The 25,270-nt window shown below is 39.5% G+C and overlaps 2 protein-coding genes across 3 annotated transcripts; one reads left to right on the top strand and one right to left on the bottom strand.

Moving 5' to 3' along the window:
- The first annotated feature begins 787 nt into the window (after positions 1–787).
- srpk1a (SRSF protein kinase 1a) lies at positions 788–13,627 on the top strand. 2 transcript variants are annotated; one of them, XM_038722730.1, is made up of 16 exons: positions 788–910; positions 1,573–1,627; positions 4,323–4,450; positions 5,379–5,487; positions 5,647–5,734; positions 6,064–6,151; positions 6,665–6,771; positions 7,382–7,547; positions 7,654–7,679; positions 7,819–8,044; positions 8,190–8,552; positions 8,724–8,824; positions 9,161–9,268; positions 9,438–9,507; positions 10,677–10,769; positions 12,214–13,627. In XM_038722730.1, exons 1-16 carry the CDS (start codon positions 898–900, stop codon positions 12,396–12,398), a joined length of 1,926 nt encoding a protein of 641 aa, XP_038578658.1. In that variant the 5' UTR covers positions 788–897; the 3' UTR covers positions 12,399–13,627. The 2 variants fall into 2 exon arrangements, with proteins under 2 accessions (XP_038578658.1, XP_038578657.1); XM_038722729.1 differs by lacking the exon at positions 10,677–10,769 and adding an exon at positions 11,738–11,830.
- Positions 13,628–13,641: 14 nt separating this feature from the next.
- On the bottom strand, positions 13,642–17,798 carry lhfpl5b (LHFPL tetraspan subfamily member 5b). Its single transcript, XM_038722731.1, has 3 exons — positions 17,359–17,798; positions 14,957–15,193; positions 13,642–13,864 (listed from the first exon to the last, which is right to left on the bottom strand). Exons 1-3 carry the CDS (start codon positions 17,765–17,767, stop codon positions 13,854–13,856), a joined length of 657 nt encoding a protein of 218 aa, XP_038578659.1. The 5' UTR covers positions 17,768–17,798; the 3' UTR covers positions 13,642–13,853.
- Positions 17,799–25,270: the final 7,472 nt, after the last annotated feature.

A 25,270-nucleotide genomic window follows, 5' to 3' on the forward strand; every position in this document is an offset into this window, starting at 1 on the left:
CAGATATATAGTTTTAACATATAAGTTGGCCCAAAAGTAACAAGAAATTAGTACAGAAAAGCCAAAGTTATGTATTTATGGTATTTTAAAAATGGCGTCCTGTTACAGTTTGTGACAAGTTTGTTTTTAACTGTATTAACCACATTTAAGGGATACTTGCCATTAAAAAAATAAAACGTTATGCATATATATATATATATATCAGAATAATAAGAATATTACAAATATATCATGTTTAGACTTTTAAATATTTATTGACATCAGCCTCAAGAATCCAGTCTGTCCAATCACATCACATCACCTGCCCAGTACAAATGCGGTCGTGTCAAGACGAAAAAAGACCATCAAAAAGTGGTCTGAAGACTGGTCTCGAGTACTACAACACTAGCAGAAAATATAATGAAATATACAAATCTAAAAATCTAAATATAAAGGAGTGTGTATATGTACAGTATTAACAGAAATATAATGATAGCCTAAATAGTAGGCTATTAATGCATTAGATATGAATACCAATAATGAGTACTGGTAGAGTTGACATGGCATGGGTTCAAATACAAATATAAGGACTGTAGATATGTACAGTATTTTACTGTATTAACAGAAAGGTCGTAATAAATAGTAAATTAAATACTAATATTAATAATGAGTACATATGCAGTAAAAGTTAAAAAGGCAAAAAAAATAGTACTATCACATAAAATACTTCTTTATAAGGCTGTTCACTGTCTTGACACTGACTAATGTTAGCTTCAATATAGTAAAAACCATAGGTAAAAACCCATAAAACAAAGGTTTGAAGCCCAGGTGAACGCCAGCACAACGAACCAGTGCGCATGCGTGGAACATTCGATCACTGGTGGTGTAGCTAACGGCTAGGCTACGAATCCAGCCAACATGGAGAGAAAAGGTAAACCTTTACACCGACACGCTGCACACTGTATTTCTAATGTTAGCCAGTGTGTGTGCTGACACTGCATTTGATGCTCCTCCACAGTCACAAATGTAAAGTTTAGCCGAGCTGTATATATTCAGATGGTGGATTAATTGAACGGGTCTGTCACGCACTGTTGAGCTGGAGCGAGCTACGTTAGCTATTCAGACATTAGCTTTAGCTTCAATGGGACATGTCAGGATTATCTAGCTGCGTGTAACACTCAAGCTCTTTATATTTTACAACCTAAAACACCGACAACATTAACCCGCCGTTACTGTGTTAACCAACCAGCTAGCCACCCGAGTGTGTGAAATTACTTAATGCCATAACGTTATAGTGTTTTGGAAGAACGGTTATTGTAGCTTAGTGATGTAACTTCACGTTAGACGGCTTCCCAAATCAGCCCGGGTCACTGGCTGACCGACAGATGCACTGCAACGATGATCTAGATATTGGTAGTTGCAAATATGACAATACAGTGCATAATGACTGAGTTTATGAGCTGTAGGGTGAGGTAGTTGAATTCTTTGCCTCAGACATTGTCATCGTTTTTTTTGTCTCGAGTGTCAGCTAGACAACAAACGGCCACCAGACAATGGCAAAGTAATTGGTTACTGATGTCTTTTTGTTGACAGTTCTAGCACTCCAGGCGAGGAAGAAGAGGGTGAAAGCAAAGAAGACCGTCAAAAAGTGAGTTCCACCCCCCTTCAGTTAAAGCTTGTTGTCTCTTCATGGTGTACATGGCACCTTCAGGCATGCATTTTGTCAAGTGTACTCAGTCAGAGGTGGTTGTTTGTTGCAGGTTGACACATGTGCTGTACATGGTCTAGACCTTCTAGCTGTGAAACGGACTCAAGCTCCTTGACTGCATGCTTGCCCTCATGCTTCATTTTGTTCTGTGCACGATCCGAAGATAAAGAAGTGAAAGACTGACATATCTCAAAATTATTATGACATTGAACACTCTGGGTTGGTTTCCATAGCTTTCCATTTTTGAATGGGGCACTACCATTATTCATTCGACAGATGTTTTAATAAGATATGTTTTAGTGAGATATACGTTGTTAGGTATCTGTATAGAGTATGCAGTGCTTGAAATAAACTGCCTGTTCTGTACTGTCAAAATTTATGAATGATTTGCATTAAGATAATGCAGCATTGAGGGCTCAAAACAGACCACTCAAGCATTGAGCACCAACACTGATTGTTATGGTGTACCTAACAATCTACTAATCATGCCATCAGCGGCATCCTCCGGAGTGTTGCATAACAGCCTGTGCTATATTTAAAACCACAGAATGAAGAAGCCCACATCAGTCCAACGAAGCATGGTGTTTAAGCGAAAACCCCACTATTGCAGATACTCACTGCCTGACAGTGTTCTCTCTTCATGGCTGAAACTGGCATGTCCATTAGACAGAAGATTCATATGATCCTGAAGAACTAAATATAACTTAAAACAGTACAGTTGCATGCCACAGTTATCCTCGCATGCTGAGCACTATATGTATAGAAGAGAAAACGCTCATTTCTGTTGGAGTGTAGGAGATTAGCTCTGAATCAGTTGTCACGATGAATATATGTTTAATGTAAGCCTTTCAGGGAAAACGCACATCGGAAAAACCTGAGTACTAGACACACTTTTGCCTTTACACATAAAGTGTGAAAAAATATGAAAATTACAACATCCATGTACCATGTTTCATGTAAATATGACTAATTTGAGTTGCGTCTGGCTCCACATTTAAGTGATAATATTCCTTTTGGTTCATTGCTATCTTCATTCTTCAAAGGTCACTGAAGAGCTGTGACTGAGTATGAGAGTTAAGAAGATTCATTATTTACGCCAATTCTGATTGCTTCACACAAATGGGTTAATAATGACAAGATTTGCAGTAATGCAAGTGTAGCGAATGCATATCAAATGGTAAAAACATCATTAGAAAGTCTGATTCATTTTGGTTAATTCAGTAATCGCAGCAGTTTGTTCCGTCAGTGCTGCACAAACATGCGGTAAAACCTCTCTGCTTCAGATAACAGTGTCTGGTTAGTAGGTTGTAGATTACGTGGAAACCAGCAGCCCACTTGTGTGACACTATAGAGCAGTTTAGGAATTTATTTGAATGCGATTTGTGCTCTCTCAGCTTCCATGGTGATGAGCAGCCTTAATCACCTCTGTGGAGGAAGTAACATCAGGCTGTTTGGCTTTCAAGTTAATATTAGCAACTGAACTGTTGACACAGATTATAGGATGTTGTGTGTATATGTATGAACCATTTTAGATCCTGGTTGTCAAAAATGCCCTATTGTGCTTGGTTGAAACGTCGGAACAGCTATATATTAATTTCACATATAAAAATATGTATGACTTAATATTAATATTCAATAGTAATATGTAAGTGCATTTTATGTCTGTAGTTGTCAACAAAACCATGAGCCATATTCTTCATATCTTAATTTTTGTTCAGTCTTCTATGACTTTCTCTAGATGTACTTTCTCTTCCATCTGACAACCTGATAACCTGACATAATGACAATATGATTGAGATTTTGTAATTGCGAGACACCAGTAACACACGGGCTTTTAGCCAGGCCTTATCCTTAATGATGATGCATGTATTTCTTTGTTCTTTAATGCAGCTGCAGTTTTCTTGATCTGGATCATGATAATTTATTATGTACCAATACCAAGTACTAAAGTCCTAATTCAGCAGTGTTTTTCAATTTGCCTAAATAATGTAACATAACATACATTGCAGACTGAACCTTAAATAGGACTGTGTTAAAATGACACATCAGCTGAAGAGCTATGCATAAAGACATTTCTGTAAATATTGCTTATATAGAATTGTATTGTGGTATCTATAGAAGGAGCAATTTAGAAGTTCAAACAAATTGGCAGACACTCTTTACTTCCATCTGCGCTCCATTTGCACTGTTTACTGTTTTTGCACTGTTTTACTGTGTTATAAGTTATTTTAATTTTAATTCTGTTCTAATATAGGTTTAATGTATGTATGTTTCGTATGCTACTGGATACTTGATTTTCCCTCGGGATAAATAAAGTATCTATCTATCTATCTATCTATCAGATAGGCATCTTTCTATTTGCTGAGCTTATGGAGTTCAAGGTCATTCGAATTACAGAACATTCTGAAGGGTGTTTAACATTAAAACTTAAAGTTTTTAAATTAAATGTTTTTACATACAACGCTTTCTTTTGGTGACATCAAGGAATGCATTTCAAATATTTGGACAGGTTGTTGGTAAGAGATGCTGTGAAAGTTCCAGCTAAAAAGGACCTTGGTATTCTGCCAAGAAAGATGTCAGGGATGTCATGTTGTTTCTAATGAGGTCTATCATGGTTGGTGTACTTGTCCATCAGACAGCCAGCCAATCCCAGAAGTCGACAGCAGCCGCAGCTAGAAGCCTCGCCTCAGGAACCCGAGGAACCTGAGGAGATTCTCGGCTCTGATGATGAGGAGCAAGAGGACCCCAATGACTACTGCAAAGGTGAATCCCGTCTTACTTAGTATGTTTACATGCCCACTGTAAAACAGTTATAGAGAATAACCAACATTTTGATCAAAGTTTTTGTTTTACTTGCAGTCAGCAAACCTCTCCAATAATGTTTTCAGTCCCTCCAGGTTTTCACTGGGCTTTTTAGTCATTGTTGCATCTAAAATGCCTGATTTTTGCTGCAGCTTTTCTGAAAAAATTGCGATGAAAGTTGCAATGTTTTGGGGAATTTGTTTTGCACTGAAATTGTGGGAATAAGTCAAGTGTAACTTTAGAATTAAAGTTGAGTCATTAAACAGTCCCTCCAGGATTTCGCAGCCCTAGCCCTAACCGTGCATATTTAATCCAACTTACCTTGATTCTTTAAGCGCTTGCAATTGACCGGGATGCAACAGCCTGATTTGTCTCATCTGACGTACTCCATGTGTTTCTGCCACTCTCTGAGTATGTTTTGCGGTGGCAAAGTGTTTGTGAATAGATGATTGTTATGTTCGACCACAATACTACATGTTTTGCAAAGAAGATCTGGATACTGTTTCACAGTATTTATTTATTTTTTTCTGTGTTGTTTTTTGACGGCAAAAGTGAGATGTTGGTATCGCACATGTCTGCTGTGTCTTATAAACAAGGAAGTGACAAGCTGACATATGACAACGTTTTGTGGAAAATGGCGATGATGGGTCAAATATCCGGAAAAGTTGCGCTGATTGGTAAAAATTGCAAGTCTCGTTGAATTCAAAGGGATTTGTTGAATTTGTTTTAATAGTAGCAACATCATGAAATCCTGAAGGGACTGTGTTATGCCACTTCATTAAAATAAGATAACCCGTTCGAGGTGTTTTATATGACAGTTAAAATAACCAGAGTACTACCTGACTGTCTGGACATTTGAAAAAACAACATGCATTTTCTTCTCATCTAGGCGGCTACCACCACGTGAAAGTAGGAGACCTTTACAACGGAAAATACCATGTCATCCGGAAACTGGGCTGGGGACACTTCTCCACCGTGTGGCTCGCCTGGGACATCCAGTACGAAAAAATATTTACTGCATACTCTTACTGCACTGTTTTTTGTTTTTGAGGCCTGAAGTTGGATGCAGATTGAGTAGCAGCTGACTGTGAGACTGTTGTGGTAGGACCTTGTACGGTGCTTCCTGTTTGCGAACGTTACTTGCTCTGTGGTTGCAGGGTGAAGAGGTTTGTCGCAATGAAGGTGGTGAAGAGTGCGGAGCACTACACGGAGACGGCAGTGGATGAGATCAAACTCCTCAGATCTGTAAGTAGCTGAGTTAATTACACACTTTTGTGAATTGGAATCACATCCGGAAGCACAGTAATTCCATCAGCGCAGGCACATCAGTCACTGTTTTGTAAAAAGACTATCACAAGGACAACAGGACCTTGTTTACACTGTAAGCCATTACAGACTTTACGTAATGTTTCACATACAGTACTGCGTTCGAACACTCAGCATTTTAGACATGTGTGTTCAAGCAGTATTACATGACTATGAGACACGTACGGCAATCCATTATTGGCTCAGTCTAACTTTAGTCGGTATAAATCCTGATTGTTTCGATTGTGCTCTTCCTTCTTTGTCCCCAGGTAAGAAACTCAGACCCCAATGATCCCAACCGGGAAATGGTGGTCCAGCTGCTAGACGACTTCAAGATCTCTGGTGTCAATGGAACTCGTATCCTTTACAGCCAAATATCGCTAATGCTTCCTGGTATGTTTTATGGCCCAGGTTTGATCCATTTAATAGCTTCCTACTGGAAAAACTAAAGCCTGTGTAATTCCTAGAAAAATACTTTGTCAAAGAAAAGGATCAATCTGTCCCCTAGTGTCAAATTTAGCTGGAGGAGAGTTTGCCAGAAACAAGGTAAACAACAGGTGATTGGTGTAGTAAATGGAGCTTTGTGTGTCCCAAACAGACCTCCACCTATCACAACGCGTTGGCTTAGTAAGATCCCCTGAATGCCACAAGGATTGCTGGAGCTGTAATATGAGACTCTGTAACAACGCTGTAGTGTTTGCACTCCTATGAGCTGCCCTCTTTTCAATATAAATAATGCTACTCCTCCTGTAGGTAAATGGACCACAGGGCCTCACATTGTTTTAATAAATTGTTTTCTTCTGATGGGATTTTTTAAGTTTGGGTTTACCTGTATTGCACTGTTAATATCTTAACTGCTGCGATCATCAGATGTCTGCATGGTATTTGAGGTGTTGGGGCATCACTTGTTAAAATGGATAATAAAGTCCAATTACCAAGGGCTGCCCCTGCCGTGTGTGAAGAGCATCGTAAGACAGGTAACCTGAGACCCGCAGTGTCGCGCCTATTGTGTGCTGGTGACTCGTGATTAAGGTTCGCTTGTAGCTTCTACTAGTTTACAAGGGCCAGGTAGCTCCCAGGCAGTTTGACAGGTGGAAAACAGTCAGGGCGGGGCATTGCATAATTGAACATACGGACAGTTAGAAAGTTAAACAAGGCTCTTAACATGACAGATCGAGTGAGATAAAAAAAATGTTCTTTTTTTTAACTAATTGTGAACTTTGTCATTCTGACGAATAACTGATTCAGCAGTATATTACAAAAGACTCCATTGAGATAGATTATATATACACTGTCACTAGGTATTAAGTATATTATTTACGCGTGAATAATTGATTTTACATTGGATATCTATAACAATAGCTAATTACATTGATTTTTTTTGTATTTTTAGTTAGCTCATTATCTAGATTTGAGTTTCTATGAGGCCCATATGCATCAGCCTTTTTATTCCACATATTTTAACTGGAAAACCAAAAGAGACGTAGAGAAAAGGAAATTGAAATATTAAAAAGTGTTTATTTCAGTTCAAATATACAGTAAAGCTTTTACAATTAGTCAATTACTCCCCATTCATTCATTTTCCAGGTACTCCAAGGCCTGGACTACCTGCACACAAAGTGTGAGATCATCCACACAGACATCAAGCCGGAGAATATCCTGATGAGTGTTGATGAGCCTTATGTCCGGAAGCTCGCAGCTGAAGCCACAGAGTGGCAGAGGGCTGGGGCGCCTCCCCCCTCTGGTTCAGCAAGTATGAGACGGACACAAACACACACATACAAACATATATGTTCACATGTGCATTCATGAGCACAGCTTGGTAACAGTTTTTGACTCATCTGATTTTCACTTTTCAGTAAGCACAGCACCTGCTCCAAAACAGGTACAACCTTTTTATCATTTACTTTTTGCACAGGACGGTTGCCTCCCACATTCTCATTATAACACACATTTTAAGGCAGTCCCACTGATGTGCTACTGTCCATGAGTGATATTTTATTTCTTATGTTCATCCCTGACAGACAGTAAAAATGTCCAAGAACAAGAAGAAGAAGTTAAAAAAGAAGCAGAAGCGTCAGGCGGAGCTGCTAGAAAAGTGCATTATGGACCTGGAGGAGATGGAGAAGACTACAGAAACAAGAGAGGAGGAAGAGGATGAAGATGAGGACCCGCAGTCTCCAAAGGGACGGGCTTGCGCTCCTCTCAGACAGGTGTCTCTTCTCGAGCTAGGAAATGAGGAAACGGAGGGTAAGAAGCCAACATCACACGAGTAATGCTTCTTAAACTTTTTTTCTTATTGATTAAAGTTCTGAATAAAATCCCTGGTATGAGTCATCTGAAAAGAATTTCCCTCTGTCTTCTCCTGATTCTTTCGAATATGTTGTGAATGCAGATCTCATGAGGGTGGGGCCCGAAGGGCTGTCAGAGTTGAACTGTAATGGCCATGTGGAGGTAGACCAGAGGCAGTCCCAATGGAGGGACGAAGACCAACACAATGGCAACGCAGAGCCCACAGAGGAATGTGCCAGTCAGGAGGAGCAACGCAAGGAGTCCCTTGTTCACCCCATCTGCAACGGTGTGGACTCTGCAGATCTCAAGGAGCTGGATGCAGAGACTAAAGACAGGGGTGCTCACAGAAGTGGAGTAATGGAGAGACACCTTCTCGCTGGGCTGGAGGAGGGAGAGCTCGAGCAAAGCATTTTGCAGGACGACGGTCCTGACTGTCAATATACAACCCAGGAAAGCCTGAGAAACGGTCAGTCAGCCAAAATCAGTAAATCTACTAGCTGTCCTCTGTGGCTGGCTTCGGAAGTTTAATAAGGGCTCAGCCATGGGAACTTTGAAATACTGACCGTTAGGCTCTTGTTTTATTAGATGTTTAGTCCGTCCTTATCTCTCTTGTGTCTCTCTCTCTGCTCTGATGTAGGCAAGCTAACAGCAGGATCCCTGTTAGTTAACCCCCTTGAGCCACTCAATGCAGACCAGATCAAGGTCAAGATTGCAGATTTGGGAAATGCCTGCTGGGTGGTGAGTAGCCTACTAATGACCTGAGGGATTGCCTGATTAGGGATGACGTCTCCCAGCTAGGGACATATCCAGTGTCATCTAGCTACCAAAATAGAAATACTTAAATCTTCCAGCTCTTTGTTTAATGTGTGGTATTGATCTAGATTTAAGATGGAATCGTAGATAAAGTCAGATACAGCTCTGCTAGTCCTTCAGGCTTCTGCAGAGTCCACTCACAGATTTCTAATTTTTTAATATATTTCTCCCATCATAATGGGACCCAATCTGTTGGCTGTGGCATGTACACATGTTATGGAATCTTGTTTGTTCAGATGTTTTCTTATCTCCCTCTCTCAGCACAAGCACTTTACAGAAGACATCCAGACACGGCAGTACCGTTCCTTAGAAGTACTCATTGGTTCTGGATACAGCACACCGGCCGACATATGGAGCACAGCCTGCATGGTGAGAGACTGCACGGACTATCAGCTATCGCCCTGTTTCACAAATACTTGGATGTACCTTGAAAAGACTTCAGTAGGGTTGTGAGAGTGTAGCAAGTGATGTGAGGAAGTAAATATTTCCCCTCGTACAGTCTGTTCCTGTTTTTATGATTGTTTTGTTGTCTCCTCAGGCATTTGAGCTTGCCACAGGGGACTACTTGTTTGAGCCACATTCTGGGGAAGATTATTCAAGAGATGAAGGTATTGCTGGGACTTCCTGTTCTTTCTCTGTTGAATCCACTTATGACTTCACAGCATTAATCCTAAATTTGATATTTAGTAGTATTTTGTGAAATGTATGCTTCACGGGTAAGAGACATTTAGCATGGGTGGTAACATTTAACAGTTATTGCTACTGTGAAAAGCTTCATGATGTTTTTCTTGTTAAATTGGCCTCCATTGGTGTTTTATTGCCATTACAAATGATTGAAAACATCCACACATCTAATGAGAGTTTCACAGTATACCATGCTTACTGTGTACTAGTTGTGGCCTTCACTCCAGCTTATTGTGCAGACTGCACAGTAAGTTGGAGTCCACTTGGCTTAAATTTCCACAGTGTTAACACTTAAATGAGGTACTCTCATTGCAGTGATTTCAAATTTAGAAGAAATGTAGATGTGAATCATGAAATGATGAGTGCCAGCGTTCCTGTGGTTATTTCCTCTCTAACAGCTCAAACCACATTATTTTTTTTGCTACACTGGAGCCGGGGCCATCGCTCACTTCCTTGCTCATCTTTTCTTCACCTCCTCACTCATTCTTCACATTTCCTTGTTCTCCTCCATATGCTTTCTTTACGTTGGTATTGGCTTGCTGTTTAGCTCGAGGTGTCTGTAGTGACTTGCTTCTGCTGCAACAAGTTTGGTATTTGCTAAGATACAACCTTCAGTTTATTGCTGCATGCCCCGCAGCTATGAATTGGCTTTTTGCACCTACAGCACATGTTCTCATGAGGCTTTTGCTTAATGTTCTTCCACAGCTTTCTCTGTTGTGTTACTGGCTGAGACTTGGATCATCACTCATACTGTATCATAATCTGCTGTACTCACTGTGGCTGTGCTTTAAGCCTGATTTTCAAGCTGATTCAGTCTTCATGGTTTGTTTGCCTATGTGAAAGTTAATGGCCCACATGTGTTCAAACTTTTGTAATAGCTTTTGATGTGGAAAAATAATATAGGCATCCCATACTTGTGCTTTTTTGTAAATACTAGGCTGTCATCATCCATTGTTTGTAATACATCGTTCCACACGACTATTTGCAATCTCTCCCCTGTCCCCTCTCTCATTTGTCATCTCCTCCTCTCTCCAAACTATAACCCTCTGACTTTCTCTCTCCCCTCTCCTCCTCTGATGTGCCTCATTCTCAGACCATCTTGCTCTCATGATTGAGTTGCTTGGTAAAATCCCTCGTCACTATGCTCTGAGTGGGAAATACTCACAGGAATACTTCACCAAGAGAGGTATGCTACCCCTCTGCCAATGGCTCGCTCTGGGAAAGGTGGATGGGAGACGAAAGGGGGAAGGCTCCTGCCAGCACAGTCAGCACATTCAGATCTAACAAATTTGTCGGTGTTTGCAGGCCAGTGAGCAAAATAATCAATACAGACCAATAAATATTGAACAACACTGTGTTCACTGATGGCACTGTTCAAAGTGTTCAAAACACTTGGAACAGTGCCATCGATTCAAGTGTCGGTAGTTCTGCCAAAGATTGCCTGGTAGAAGTGCATTTAGGACCTCTTTCGTTGTAGCCAGAGGACTTGGCTGGACACTTGGTACTGTATTGATCCTCATAGGGGAATTTCCCATTACTTTTTTCCTCCACAGGGGAGTCAAGAGTGTAAAGTCAGCCACAGCAGTGGTTTGATTTTAACTAATTTAATTTGCATTTAACTTAACTTCAAAGGAGTCTCTCACACTATTTTCCCATGTTTTGTGTCTGTGTGAGTAATTGGGACAACAATTTTTGAAATTGGTCCAGTATTGAGCGCAGCAGTCTGCAGTCTGCAACAGCAAGACTATTTCAGTAAAAGGCTGTTTACAAATCTCAGAAAGAGCATTGTCCACCCTAATTGTAGTATGAATTCGTCACCAGCAATATGAGATTTTTGTTCGTGTCCCACCCTGTGTCTCTTTGACTGCCATGGCAAATCTGAATCTACTGATTCTTGAAGTTTAAGAACCTTACAGCTCTTGTAATGTCTGGTGGCCATATTTGATAACCTGATTCCTAACTGTAGGTCTGTGCACCCCAAACGCTGCAATAATCTGGCCCAAGTGTGCATGTGCTGTTAGCCCGACCCCTCTCTACCTCAGCCCTCTACACACACACCCAGAGTGGGCCTGTGACTGGGACACTGTCTGACAAATCTGTTGTTTGTCTTGTCTCTGTCTTCCCCTCTCCTCTTGCAATCGTCTGCCCTTGTAGACCATATAGCGCTGATCATTGAGCTGCTGGGGAGCGTCCCACGCAAACTCATAATGAACGGCAAATATTCCAAGGATTTTTTCACCAAGAAAGGTAAAAAAAGAAAAAAAAAGAAAAAGAGAAGAGAATAAAAGAAGCAAGCATCGGTGTCAAGATTAGAAGAGGTTCTCTGTCTCTGGTCTAGATCATGCCATAGAGATTTTCATAACTTACTTTCATAACATAATTGTCATAACTATTTTTACATATGTTTTAGTTTTTTCACTTTTTATTGTTAAATTTCCTACGTTAGATATTGCTATTCAAAAGAAATACCTATTTGGAAACACATTTACGGTTAATAAAGTATATTATAAATTATAAATATTGAAAGTATGCCTAGATATTAATAAATGTTTTCACAGATTTAATTACCTTGTTGTAGTGAAGTTGCACCGCTCTGATATAACGCTGTCTGACTGACTGGTCGTCTGCAGGTGATTTGAAACACATCACCAAGCTGAAGCCGTGGGGCCTGCTGGAGGTGCTGATTGACAAGTACGAGTGGCCCCGTGAAGAAGCAGAGTGCTTCACTGACTTCCTGCTTCCCATGCTGGAGCTGATCCCAGAGAAGCGAGCCACGGCCGCAGAGTGCTTGCGCCACCCCTGGCTCTCCCTCTAGTGGGGCCCTCAAGCCATTGCACCTCCCTTCCCTCTCACCTTCTCCAGAGACTGCAACAGATCACTTTCCAGTTTGGGCATATCAGATGAATATTTATTTCTCTTTTTGTTTCGTCGTTTTGGGTCTCTTATGTTCTCATTCTTGAACTAAAGCTTCTGTGTATGTTTGGCTTGTATTTGTTGGTTCTTCTCTTGGCGCGGTGACGTCCAGAATCCAGTGGAATATTTTACTTTTATGGTTATGTTGGCTCCAACTGCTGTGCGAACGAAGCAAACCTGTTATTGTACTGCTAGTGACTCATCCTTGTTTGTTACACTCCTGCACTAAAACCCAAACAAAGCAAGGATATGTAGCCTTTATTGGTCATTTTTGTCCCCTTTAAAAAAGGACCCGCTATCACTTCTATTCTCGTGCATTTTCATTAGTGCTGTGTTGTTGTGTGTGTGTTTTTTTTTTTTTTTTTTTTTTTTATTGAATAATTTTATCTTTATATTACACATGTAAGGTAAATATTTTGTATTTGTAAAGTAGGCTTAGGAAGTTGCACACTGGGCTGACATTTACACTGACTGTGTATTAGCATTTCTCCAGCAGACTCTAGTTTCTTACAGAGAAGCCCACTGTCTGATAATGTAGGTCATATTATTTAGCCATAACAAATCCATTCTCACCTGGTATTTAGCGTGGTGGTTAGTTAATTAGAATAAATTAGATCTTTCATTCTAATGGGAGGCTGGTATTCTCATACACTTATTACAATTCAGGAATAGTGTTTTAAAGGTTTCAACAAGATGACTATGTTAAGAAGCCCAATTTAAAGGAAAAAAAATGTAATGAAAATAAACTGTATATATCTGTACCAAAGACTTTGCCTTTATGTATATTACAGTTATGTACAGTTTTTAACAAATCTTATATCTTAGCTAAAATTATTTAGCTGGGTAGCTGTGTTTTAATAAAGCGTATGAAAGATGTGTTCTGTATGTATGGCCAACTGTTCAATAATGTCACTGTTTTTACCATAGAAATGGTGAGATCTGATGTTATGTAATGGTGTCCCAAACTGATCATATTTTAAAGTAACCTATGTATCTGTTGAGGCCAAGGTAGAAAAAACAAAATTTACATCAGTGTGAAATTCAAGAGCAAAGACTTTATGTGAGCTGTCAGTTTAAAAAACTGTACAACACACCATACAATAAAACAGATGTTCATACAGCACAAAATGACTGTCACGCTTGTTTCTGTGAGTTTATTAGGTGTCTGACATGAAGTACAAAATAAAAAACAACAGCTCTTGTGAAGCAGTAAAGAGCTGTTAAATTTCAATTAACCCAGAGTCGATACAACTATGAAAACGGTTTCACTTGAAGCAAATCAAGACATTTCAAGATGCCTGTTCATCACAATCAAAGTACATCTGCATCACACGGTGGTCCTGAAGGTTTGTGTTCATCAGGGGTCTCCTGTAAAGGAGGAGAAAACACTCTCATAGATACCTTTTTATTTAATGGATTCCAGACACTGGGTCTACCACTTTACAGCATTCTCTTTCCCACTCTGAAGCACAGACCTTGATTCATGACTAGCGCATCCCTTTTTAACTACTGTAATGCCCTTCTCCTTTTTATACCCACTCGGCTGTTTAACAGACTCCCGTATGAACAGAATCTGGCTGCAAGAGTTCGCTGCCACACGCGATCCCATCACGATGGAAGCACATCACCCCTTAGCTTCGACAACTGAACTGGCTCCCAGTGAAATACCACATCTACTTTTAAGTAGTTAATGTTTATAAATCTCTCCATGGCCTAGCACATCCAAAACTTATAAAATCTACTCCATCTCTACACACCTTCGGGCTCACTACGTTCCCCTGATGCCCATCTACTCTCTCCAGTGTGCATTTGTTGGTTCTTTTAAATTGAAACTGAAACCTCAGGTTTAGATTAGCCTTTCCTGGTGCTTCGTAATGTCAATGTATTTTGTGTATCATAATGTTTCTATTATCAGTGTACTTGCTGGCTTGTTCTTGCCACTTCTGTCTTTTACTATGTATAAACTGTATTACCTGGTTTTTGTAAAGTGTCTTTGGGTGACTTGAATGGCACAGACAAATAAAATGCATTATTATTACTAAACTAACTCCTCAATACTGGTTATTAGACATTCAAACTAAAGTTAAATATATGGAGAAAACTTCTTTAATAACTTAAATGATGGATATGAAGCTTAGACTTAATCCCATGAGCTGACGTTTTGGCAACAGTATGCTGCCTTCTGAGCTTTAAGGAAAAAGCATAACATCATATTTGTAGCCTTCGGGGGCAATCGGATGAATGAAATCATCTAAATGATGTAAATAAAGCACTGAATTAAAATAATACATACAAAATAGTCAGTAGGTCCCATTCTTAAATCTGTCTTTGTATATGTACAAAACTTCCACTACTACGAATTGGTTATGCAAAAAATGCTGCACTATAAAAAAAACAACATAGTACTATTATCAGTAGCCCCTGTGTTTTCCCCACTGTGATAAGTCTGCTAACACTAACCTGCTCCCTCCACCTCAAAGTCATCTGGCAGCAGTTTGTCCTGCCGGTTGCCGAGGGTGAAGGACAGAAATGCCAGGAGGAGGGCGTCCAGGATGCTGATGATGGCCAAGATGTAGGCCCAGCGCACCGTGCAGTTCCCCAGGCTGTACTTATCTGTCTTCTGGCCACACATCCTCTTCACCTCCGCAGAGTCCCAGCCGTCCGGGTAGATCATGCAGCCCATCACCATCAACACAGCTGCGGGGGAAGAGGGACACTGAAATGGCGGAGCCTTGCAATAATTACCCCTTGTGTGCTCTTACTTTGATAAATAATTATTAGGGAAGTTCTTCTGAGCCCCCAGTGCAGGATAAGGCCTGATGTAACCCCATAAAGTGCCAAAGGTTTTCATTTATGATGCAGCAGGGCAAAGGATGCTCAGCGGTGCTGTTTGCATGATGTACTGTTATGAAAGTTCTTAAATGTTAAATGCTCTTCATCTGGTAAAGTTTCCTCTGGGTTTTTGCCGTAGCTATACTTCACAAACCTAGATTAAGATCAGAATTTTGCATTCATTGCAAGTCATTGTCAAGTTATGTACAACGGTGGAAAGTAAGTAAGTAGATTCATTTGAGAACTGTACTTAAGTAAAATTATTTATTATTATAATTATTTACATGCTATGTTACTTTATATACTATATTTAGATTTAGTTACCAGTTACTTTACAGGTTTCATTTTATATAAAAACACATGATTTGCTTATATACACTGTTAGTGATTGAACTCATGGCTTCCATAGTTTTTTTTGTTACTTTAAATATATATGTTGATAAAACTGTCATATTGGTAGTAGTGGTGAGTGCAATGGATAAGAAGCATGCCTTTGGTGTGGGAGACCTGGGTTCAATTCCTCCTGTGACCCATCCACTAATGTGTTCCTGAGCAAATGCTTAACCCCTAGTTGCTCCAGAGGCGTGTGACCTCTGACATATATAGCAATTGTAAGTTGCTTTGGATAAAAGCGTCAGATTAATGTAATTAAGCAGGATTTTGAATGCAGGACTTTAAATCCATTACTTTTAATGTACATTTTTGTGTTGGTATTCTTTATTTTATTTTATTTTTTACTTATAAATGATCTGAATGTTTCCACCACTAGTATAGGCCTTTACCATTTATCATAGTTTCCTTGGCCCTGGTATGTTTTAGGTGTGAGTTTAGACCAGTTAACAACCCAGCAACACCTGATCTTGTTACATGTAATCAATCCTCCCTCAGAGGTGTCAGAGTCTGGGTTGAAACTGGATCCCCTATTGGCATCCACAGTGAAGAACAACACATTCAATACACACACACGCAACACCTGAAACAAGAGAGGTGGAAAGGTGGCTCACGACAGGATGAGTTTATCACCTCAGAGGCCTCACTCGTCCTTCAGACCCACTGCTTCATTTCAGAGTTTTAATATTCAGGTGCTGAACTTCGGCTAAGGTTTTGTGGAAGTTTCATGACTTTGATAAATGTTAAATGTTTATTTGGACAAATGAACCTTTATTTGGATAGCAGCTGTAAGGTTTTACAAAGTAGAATTAATAAAAAGTTGTGGAGTAACTTCATCGACTGTGACCTTTGACCTTGGTCAAGATAATAATCTTAACTCTTAAAGGAATGGGCTTTTCTTTTTAAGCCTTCATCTTAAACCCAGTAGACATTTTGGTGACATAGTTACAAAATCAATTTCCACAGTATTTTTCACACAATGCTTCAATATCATTAATCTGATAATATTGTAGATATTACTATTCATGTAATACCAGTTGATGTCTAACCTCCAAGTAAATCATTGGCATTGTAATCTTCACTCAGTTGTAAGTTTAGTGTCAGTTCTGGACTACAAAATAAAGTGTAACCATAATGTAACCTACAAACATAATTCAATAAATACAAAATGATGTCAGTTTCTTTACTTAAGTAGAAGTAGTAATGCCCCAATGTAAAAAAAAACCCTCCATTACAAGTAAAAGTTCTGCATTCAAAAAGTACATGCAGTAAGTAATGTACTTTAAGTATCAAAAGTAAAAGTATGCAGAAAGGAGCATTTCGTTGTGTTATATTACATCAGATTATTATTACTAATGCACTAACATGTGAGTTAGTTTTAATACTGTATATGCTGTTGGGTACTTTAATCATTAACTACGTTTTTATATAAAACATCCATCTGAACAGTAATATGTAACTGTGAAATAAATGCAGTGGAGTAAAACATATCATATTAACCTCTGAGATGTGGTAGAGAAGAAGTAAATGGAAGTGCTGGAGTGAAGTACAAGTAGCCTATTTCAAAATTGTCCTTAACTACAGCACTGGAGTACATGTAGCCTTCCTTCTACCACTGAAGAAACCGCACTCCTCCTCACCTGAGGCCAGCTGCATCCACGCACAGATCCTGTAGACGTTCCCTGCGTTGCAAAAGAAGAACAAGCTGAAGCAGACCATGGTGCCTACCACCAGCAGCACGGAGGTGCCCACGAAGAACATGGCGGTCCTGAAGGCCGGTGAAGGGATGGAGCCGAAGTCCAGCGGGCTGCCCTTGCAGGTGAGCTCCGAGGTGAGGGCGTTGCCGATGCAGTAGTGGAAGAGGCCGAAGTACCCGGCCTGCGGGGTGTTGATGCTGTCCCCGATCCAGTAGGGCTGGATGAAGACCACCATGGTGATGATGACGAAGCAGATGGTGAACACGGCCCACATGACGCCGATGGCTCGGGAATTTCTCACATAGTTGGTGTGGTAGATCTTAGCAGCCTCCTGGGCTGGGAGCAGGTCCATCTTAGCAAGCAGAAAAGAAAAAAAAAAGGTTTTGTCGGACTTTTCCCCCTTAAATATTCTCTATCTTCTTTAAATAAGTGAACATTTTTCTGATCAGTTTTTATACTCCATCCATATGTCCTGAGTCGTTAAACGCACACCCACCTGTTGCGACCGTGCAGCTGCTTTGCACTGAAAGGCTCAGGATTCAGCACCCTGGACAGTAACCTCTCCTCTCTAATTAGTGACGTTGCTCTGACGACACTTAGAGCTGTCAAGCAATGTGGGATCATTCAGGTGGTGGAGAGAAACAAAATACTTTCTTTACTTTAATTGGGCTGCCCCCCCATGCAGAGCTGCAATTTATTGAGTGGCCTAATACTCTTTTTGAAGTAGGATTGTTATTTCTCCTTTAAAACGTTGAACAACAGAATAATCAACACTATCAGGAAACTCATCCATTCAAGTTTATTTGCCTTTAATATAAAACGAGCATTCTGAGGACTGGCCCTTTTCATGAGGACTACTTCAACATATTTACTTTCATCATTTAAATAATCAAAATGAAACACAAAGCAGTATACATAACTAGGAGGTTTAATTAAGCACGTATTTAGAGTGGAAACAACAACCAAATAGTTTTTTGTTTTAATCGAGTACAAACTTCACTCCAATATTTTTAAATGTCATTGTGTGATGTTCAGTGAGCGTCTAAAAACCCATGGATATGGATTCTGCCCGGCAGTTTGCTGAGGTTTATGGTGGATACACAGGAAGGAAAAATAAAGGTAGTTCAGCTGTGTTACTGTGAGCTGAACAACAGAGAAGGCTGAGTCTGGTCTGGCTTAGAAGCGGTGTAGATGGGAAAAACCTATCACCACGTATGTGGGAGCTTCAAATCACACAACATACTTGCTTGATACCAAAACAGAGATCTAATGGTGGTGAGTCAAGTTTTTTTCTGCTCTCTCAGCCATTGCTGTTCAGGAGACTGTTTTTTTGTTAAATAGCCCCTCTGTGGCCCCTAAATGAGCATATTCAACACCATCATTCAATTTTAGGTAGAAACTGTCAGTCTTAATCACTGTGTTTTAACAGTTTCCTTTAAAACAACACATCTGGCTTCACTCCTCGCGCATGTTTTCTTTCTGCCGTTTGGGATAACAACTATGGCTCGAGGCTGACAGCCGGACAGAGGATGCCACCATCTGTATCCTTCACCCTCCAGTCAGTGTTTATAACAAGGAGCTTGAGGGCCTCCTACATGACACTGCGCCATGTGTAGAAAAAAGTATTTGGGGATGAGTGGTTGTCCCCCAGGAGATCACTGACGGCTCCCTGCAGCTCAGGAGGGACAATCTGCTGCCAGTGGGGGGTAGCAGAGAGGGAAACTAGAGAGAGAGAGAGAAAGAGATGGAAAGGAGACTACAGTTTAGATAAAAAGACTGTGGAGGAAAATTGTGGGGGAGCTGTTTTTGAACGCTGCTCTAATGAGGCGTAATCCCTCATACATGTGACAACTCTGAAGTGTTGGACTTGTCAAGATTTCATCAAGCCTTTTATTTCTTCAGTGATGTCTTGAAGAGGAGGCGTGGTGCAAACATCCTGGCAGAAGATGGAAAAAATGTTTGAAGATGGTCAGTGCATCAAGACTTCATGCACACACAGACAAACCTTCCACTTTTAACCTCTTCATTTGTCTTTTTTTTTAGTTTTCTTCCAGGCTTGTTTTAAAGTCAAAATAATGAAAGCCTGTAGTGATGTGAGGGAATTAGGGAAATCCAAAAATGATTCATGCTGCATTCAGAACTCCTTGTTATAAATGAAAAGATAAATCCTTGACCGTCTGCTTTTGAACCAGAGCAGTGCTGCCGTTTTACAGCTCACAGATGAAGATGAAATGTCAGGATAAGATGCAGATGTTAACACATGGCGGGTAATAAAACATTTCTAAACCTCTTTTGATTTTGTTACCATTTTTTTCCATCACAGACTGGATCTGACATTAGCAAAAGGATGAAGGTGTTTAACCGTGTTACCATTTTATCACCTTGTTACAAACAAAAAACACCCGGTTGAATTTAAATAACATTTCTCTTTAACTTTTACTGAGGAGAATAAAACATTGTTTACATTGGCTTTTAATTTCCTAACCTTTTAGATGTTTTTCTGTACTGCAGAGAGGAGAGAACTTGTATGTTGTGCCACAAAGCAATCCAGCAATGTTAGACAAAATTGAAGTTGATGGTACAGCATGTAAGACTGGAAATTGTCTGCCTTCCCCAATCAGCAGTGAAATTTGCTACATTTGGTAATGTTAATACTGATATGTCACTTAATTTATAGCGCTGAAGTATTTAACTTTGAAAACCATCCATCTGAATTGATGTAGTCTGAATTTCCCTCTTTAAAATGATCAATTTCAAGTTGTGTGATTTCAGTAGCTTTTATTAAATTCCTTATTGTATTGTTGTTATGTTCAGATCTGAATTTTATATCTTAAATTTTAGTTTCTAAATTTGACCATTTTGAGCAGCCTGAAGACTTGAATTCCAAACATTTAACATTCAAATCAATTTCACTTATTCAAATAAGTTTCACTCTGTTATCGATCACTCAAGCTCTTTGAGGAAATCAGTTGCCTTAAATCCTTTTAGTAAAGTCAGCTTGTGCAGGTTAACAGTGTAATGGCTGCTAGGTCCAAAAACTGTGTCATGGTAAATGAGAAAATACCCCATTCATCTCACAGAAACACAAAGTCAATAAAACAGTTTCCACAAGAAGCTTATAATAACTCTGTCATCAGCTATTTTCAGCTTACTTCATGGTAATTTTGACAATTTAACAATGACAATTTTCTTTTTTGTCTTCCTATTTACAGTAATGCGCACTATGCTTGGCCATGGTGGTAGCTACTCATCAACCTTCATCATCCATCAATTATCAGCCATGGTGGCTGGTTTATCCTGCAAGGGGCCCCTGGGACAGAAATGTGATGAGGGCTATTGATCACTTTTCTTGTAGTGCAGGATTTATTCAGGTACTGCACAAATTGGAGGTACTTACTTAAGTATTTCAATTTCATGCCACTTGATAATTCTACAAAAATCTATAGCAAAATCTTTAGTTGGCAGCTTTAATTAGTTACTTTACAAACATAGGTTTTACACACTAATACTGATGACTCTATAAAATACGACGCCTTTTTAAAGATTAAACTACATCAGTAAAATGCTGCTTTCTTATTAATGCATCAGTAATAGCAGTAATCTAATGTTATAACATATAATAGTATAACAGTCATAGGGGCCATTTTTCTGTGGAATTAGTACTTTTTCTTTTGATAATTTAAGTACAATTTGACAACTGACACACAGTGAAACTGGGGCTCAAAGACAGTTGCTTTGCGTGGTTGGCAAGCCATCCTAGTCGTCACCCCATCGAGGCAGAAAACTGACAGAAAATCAACCTAAAGCTCTGTCTTCTGAAAGTCTTTTACCAGACATGTAAAGGTTATGTGACATACACTGTGTTCATTTGGGGCATTTGGTGCCTTTATTAAACAGTAAGTAGGTGAGATGTGACAGGAAATTAAGGGAAAAAGAGAGGAGATGTTTAGCAGCTGGACTTGAATGGGATGTTGCAGTTACATGCTTCAGTCATTGCCTTAGACCCCTAAGCCACAAGTGCACCTAAAAAGTGTCTTTAATTCATGGTTATTACCTGTCTTGAAAGTGAGTGAACAATGAATGAAACACCTTTAATTGCTGAAACATGTACAACATCAGGATTGACTACCTGAATGTACTGTATGAGAGCCAGAGCTCTTCTGCCTTGCCATTATTACACCTCGAGGAGCCAAGTCTGTTTGTTCAATAATTCCTGAGCCTTCACTGCAGTTCAGAGAGTCAGTTAAAGCCACCTGCCAGTTTCCTGTGCAGCAAATTCACACGTTGAGAGGCAAGCAAGAGAAAAGTAAGTAAGTAGGTAAAGTTTATTTAATACAGCACTTTTCACAGAGCAAGGTCACAAAGTGCTTCACAAAAGTAAAATAAGAGGGGTAGAACTGAGTGAACATTTATCACCCGGCTTTCTGCAAACAACATATCGGAGAACACAAATAAAGTGAGGGATACGTGGGTTGCTGTGTCTCGCAGTGAAAGACACTGAATAGATGGGCACATGACGGGAAGTATTGTTATATAACTAAATCTTAAAAATAGCTTGTAACTGTGATTTTATTTTTAAAGGACACAACTTAACATGCGAGTACATGTTTCATTACATCAAGATTTCTGAGATGGATCAGCTAATATTTGTTTTTTATGTTATGCTATGTAATGTTCTTAAACCTTAACACATTTCTAATGAGGAGACCTTACATTTGTTTATGAAAGCAGCTAATCAATATGTTTATACAGTATTAACGGTGGATTACATGACTATTTGTATGTGAAATCCAGCTGCAAAATGCCAAACACTCTCTGGTTTCTGCTTCTCCACTGCCACTGTGAGGATTTGCTGTTGTTTGTTTTGTATCATTGTAACCTGAATATCTTTAAGTTTTGGACTGCTGGTTGGACAAATAAAAAATTTAATAACATTACCTAGTAGGACTAGTGATGGACATTTGATTACTGATGGACTGTAAATTAACATTGCATACTATGTTTTACCACCTTGTTTTAGCGTTCTTGTCAGGGCAATGGCTGTTCATGAAAACAGAACTGACATGGTCTGCATTGTATTTTTCTTTTATTTGTTTCACTTGTATACTGTATTGATATAGTTTAATACATGTCCCTAGCTACACATGGACTGTGGATTCATTTGGGGATGGGGGACACTTGGTGTGCAGGTGGGGGGAGGGTTTGGGCTGGTTGTTGGGGTTTGGTTGTGTCTATAACTTTTTTTCCCTCTCTCCCTCACCATTCCACCTTTTCATTTCCCTTCCTTCCCTTCTGGTGGGGCTCAGGTGCGAGCTTTTCCTTTCTTTTATTTCGTATTCAAGTGACAACTTAGATGAACACCCCTAATTCACAAAATTCGGACACCAGATCTTGTATCAGGTTCTTGAAGTGGAATGTTAAAAGGTGTGAACTTTCTGGTTAAATGGTCAAAAACATATTCTCCTCTTAAACGTTTAAACACTGATATGGCATTCCTACAGGAAACCTATTTAGGTGATAGAGATCAAATCAGACTATGGTGTCCATGGGTGGATGAGGTTTTTCACTTTCAATTCTAGAGGTGGAGGGGTAGCAATTTTGGTTGATAGAAGAGTCCAATTTTCTGCCTCTAAGATTATAGCTGATAAAAATGGCAGATACTTGATTATTGCAGGCATTCTATTCCACAACCCTGTGTTGTTGATCAATATATATGTTCCCAATTTCGATGACCTGAGTTTCTCATAGACCTCTGTCTTTGTTTGATGTTTATGTCACAATTTTGGCTAAAGCTTTGGAGATTCTTCTGGTTATCATATCGGAGGAACAAAATGTTTTCATCAAACCATTTTTTTACATTCACACACTCTTGAATGTGATTTTCTGCTAACCCCTGAAGTTGTGATTTCACTTGATGCAGAGGAAGCATTTGATTGGGTTGAATGGAATTGCATTTGCAGTACCTTAAAAGTGGCCATTGAACTTCTGTTGCATTAAGATCTTCCTCCCATTTCCACAGTGTCTCCTGTGCTAGTGTCGAAATGAAATGGTTGTTTTATGCAGATGAACCACTTCTATATGTATCTGATTATCATTTCAGGGCTCCTTCTCAGGTTATCAAGTAAATCTTCTTATGGATGAATTGTCTCAATCTGGCTTAGGGAATGTGACAAGGCAGAAGCAAGAGATTTACTTAAAAGTATGATTTATAAAAACTAAAGTTAACAAATGAACAATAAGGTGTTATCACAATGAAAGCAGTGCACGGTTGAGGCATATGTGCTATGGAGGTGTTGCAGTGCCAAAGCAAAAGAAGGCGACACAGAGTAGACTAAGCTGTAGGGAGAGGCAGAGGCAAGTACATTTTAATTCACTTGCCATACCTAATTTCTGCTCTACTATTGGTCAGCACAGCCAAAAAGAGGAGTGCCATTTTACTTTGCGTATATGACTGTGTGCTCCCGCATTTAGATAGATAGCACCTTCCTCCCAATCACCAGGGTCGTTATGATAGGTTGGAGGTTCAATCATGTTCCTTACCTCCCCAAAACAGTCCCTCCGGCTTTTACAGGTAGCCATGTGGTGCTGTCTACCCTTGGGATTTAGTTTCAGTTCAGATGTCATTTTAAGTTTGTCAACCTTCACCATGATGCCTGGTATCATGAGTCATGTTTTTCTTTTGTAAATTCAGAAGTAATTATTTAACTATCTTGACAAAGGTTCTGGCAATCGACATTACGATTTACCCCTTTATGCAGTTACTGATTCTTCTCAATTTAATTCTTCTCAGTCAGACATATTGGCCTTTATCTCTCTTCTTTCACCATATTTTACTTCTATGGAAATCTCCTAAGGCTCCATCTATTTCTCTGTGGCTTAGGGATTTTATGTCTTTTCTCAAAGACAAGATTCTCAGTGTAAGGCAGCTCTGCTAATTTTTCCATAAATGTAATTCTCCTTTCCCCTCTGCTTTTTCTGTATTCCCAATTAAAAGACTGATAAAAACCAAAACTAAACATATGATATACAAAGCATTAATTGGAACAATTGACAAGTAACCATGAAAGCAGAACTCGAGGTCCAGGGGAGGTTTAATGGGATAATTCATTTTCATTGTTAATTTGATTGTAAAAATCAAGTCAAGTCTATCCCAATCAGAGCTAAATAAACACCTTTCAGTGTTGTTCTTGGTCACTGCCGAACCTTGTCAACTCTAATGAACAGAAAAACAAATCAAATCAAATACAACACTAAATACCCTCTACAACTCAACTCACTGCTGGATGTGACCTGCTAAAGAGGTTTTTCAGTGGAGTGCATATGTTGTAACACAACATATACATAACACAACGTGACGTAGACAGGCAGTTGAATTGCAGCACTCTTTAAAAGGACATCTTTGAGTTTTCACCAAGCTGAGACAAACCACTGCAGATTGTCATCGCTATCTGCATCAATGTATGTCTGGATTCGGTCACAAGCCATTAAACCTCCCCTGGTCCTTTGTAAATGGGCAAGTTCTACTTCCTTGGTTCATCATATTTCTCTCTATAATCTAATACAAGGTGTGTGAGCTGCTGTAAAATGGCCTGTGGCACTTCTAATAACCTTGGCAGCTTTATTACATTTATAGCCAACTTTCATCAAATGAGCGACATGCTTATGCCTTAATGTGATTAAAGTCTGCTGCTGAGACGGAAAGCAGAGTACATCATAATGTTTTCTGGAAATGTGACAGACAGATAGTCAATCATCATCATGTTATTTTTGCTGTATTACTGTTTAATGTTATGTGACTTGTCTTCCTTCCCACCAAAGCACCCGCCTGCCTTTGTAAAAGATGCTGTTTTCAGCC

Source organism: Micropterus salmoides, unplaced genomic scaffold, assembly GCF_014851395.1.
Source record: "Micropterus salmoides isolate LMB-PRFRI ecotype aquatic unplaced genomic scaffold, ASM1485139v1 Ms_hic_scaffold_16, whole genome shotgun sequence".
NCBI classification, from domain to species: Eukaryota; Metazoa; Chordata; class Actinopteri; order Centrarchiformes; family Centrarchidae; genus Micropterus; species Micropterus salmoides.

What these genes read in the sequence shown, in the direction of transcription:
- srpk1a (XM_038722730.1), top strand. An exon ending in TGAAGAGCATCGTAAGACAG is followed by an intron (nt 6,772 to 7,381) that starts GTAACCTGAGAC and finishes TTCATTTTCCAG; the next exon opens with GTACTCCAAGGCCTGGACTA. An exon ending in AGGAAATGAGGAAACGGAGG is followed by an intron (nt 8,045 to 8,189) that starts GTAAGAAGCCAA and finishes TTGTGAATGCAG; the next exon opens with ATCTCATGAGGGTGGGGCCC.
- lhfpl5b (XM_038722731.1), bottom strand. Translation starts at nt 17,767, where the DNA reads ATGGACCTGCTCCCAGCCCAGGAGGCTGCTAAGATCTACCACACCAAC. An exon ending in GTGGATGCAGCTGGCCTCAG is followed by an intron (nt 15,194 to 17,358) that starts GTGAGGAGGAGT and finishes CTTCCCCCGCAG; the next exon opens with CTGTGTTGATGGTGATGGGC.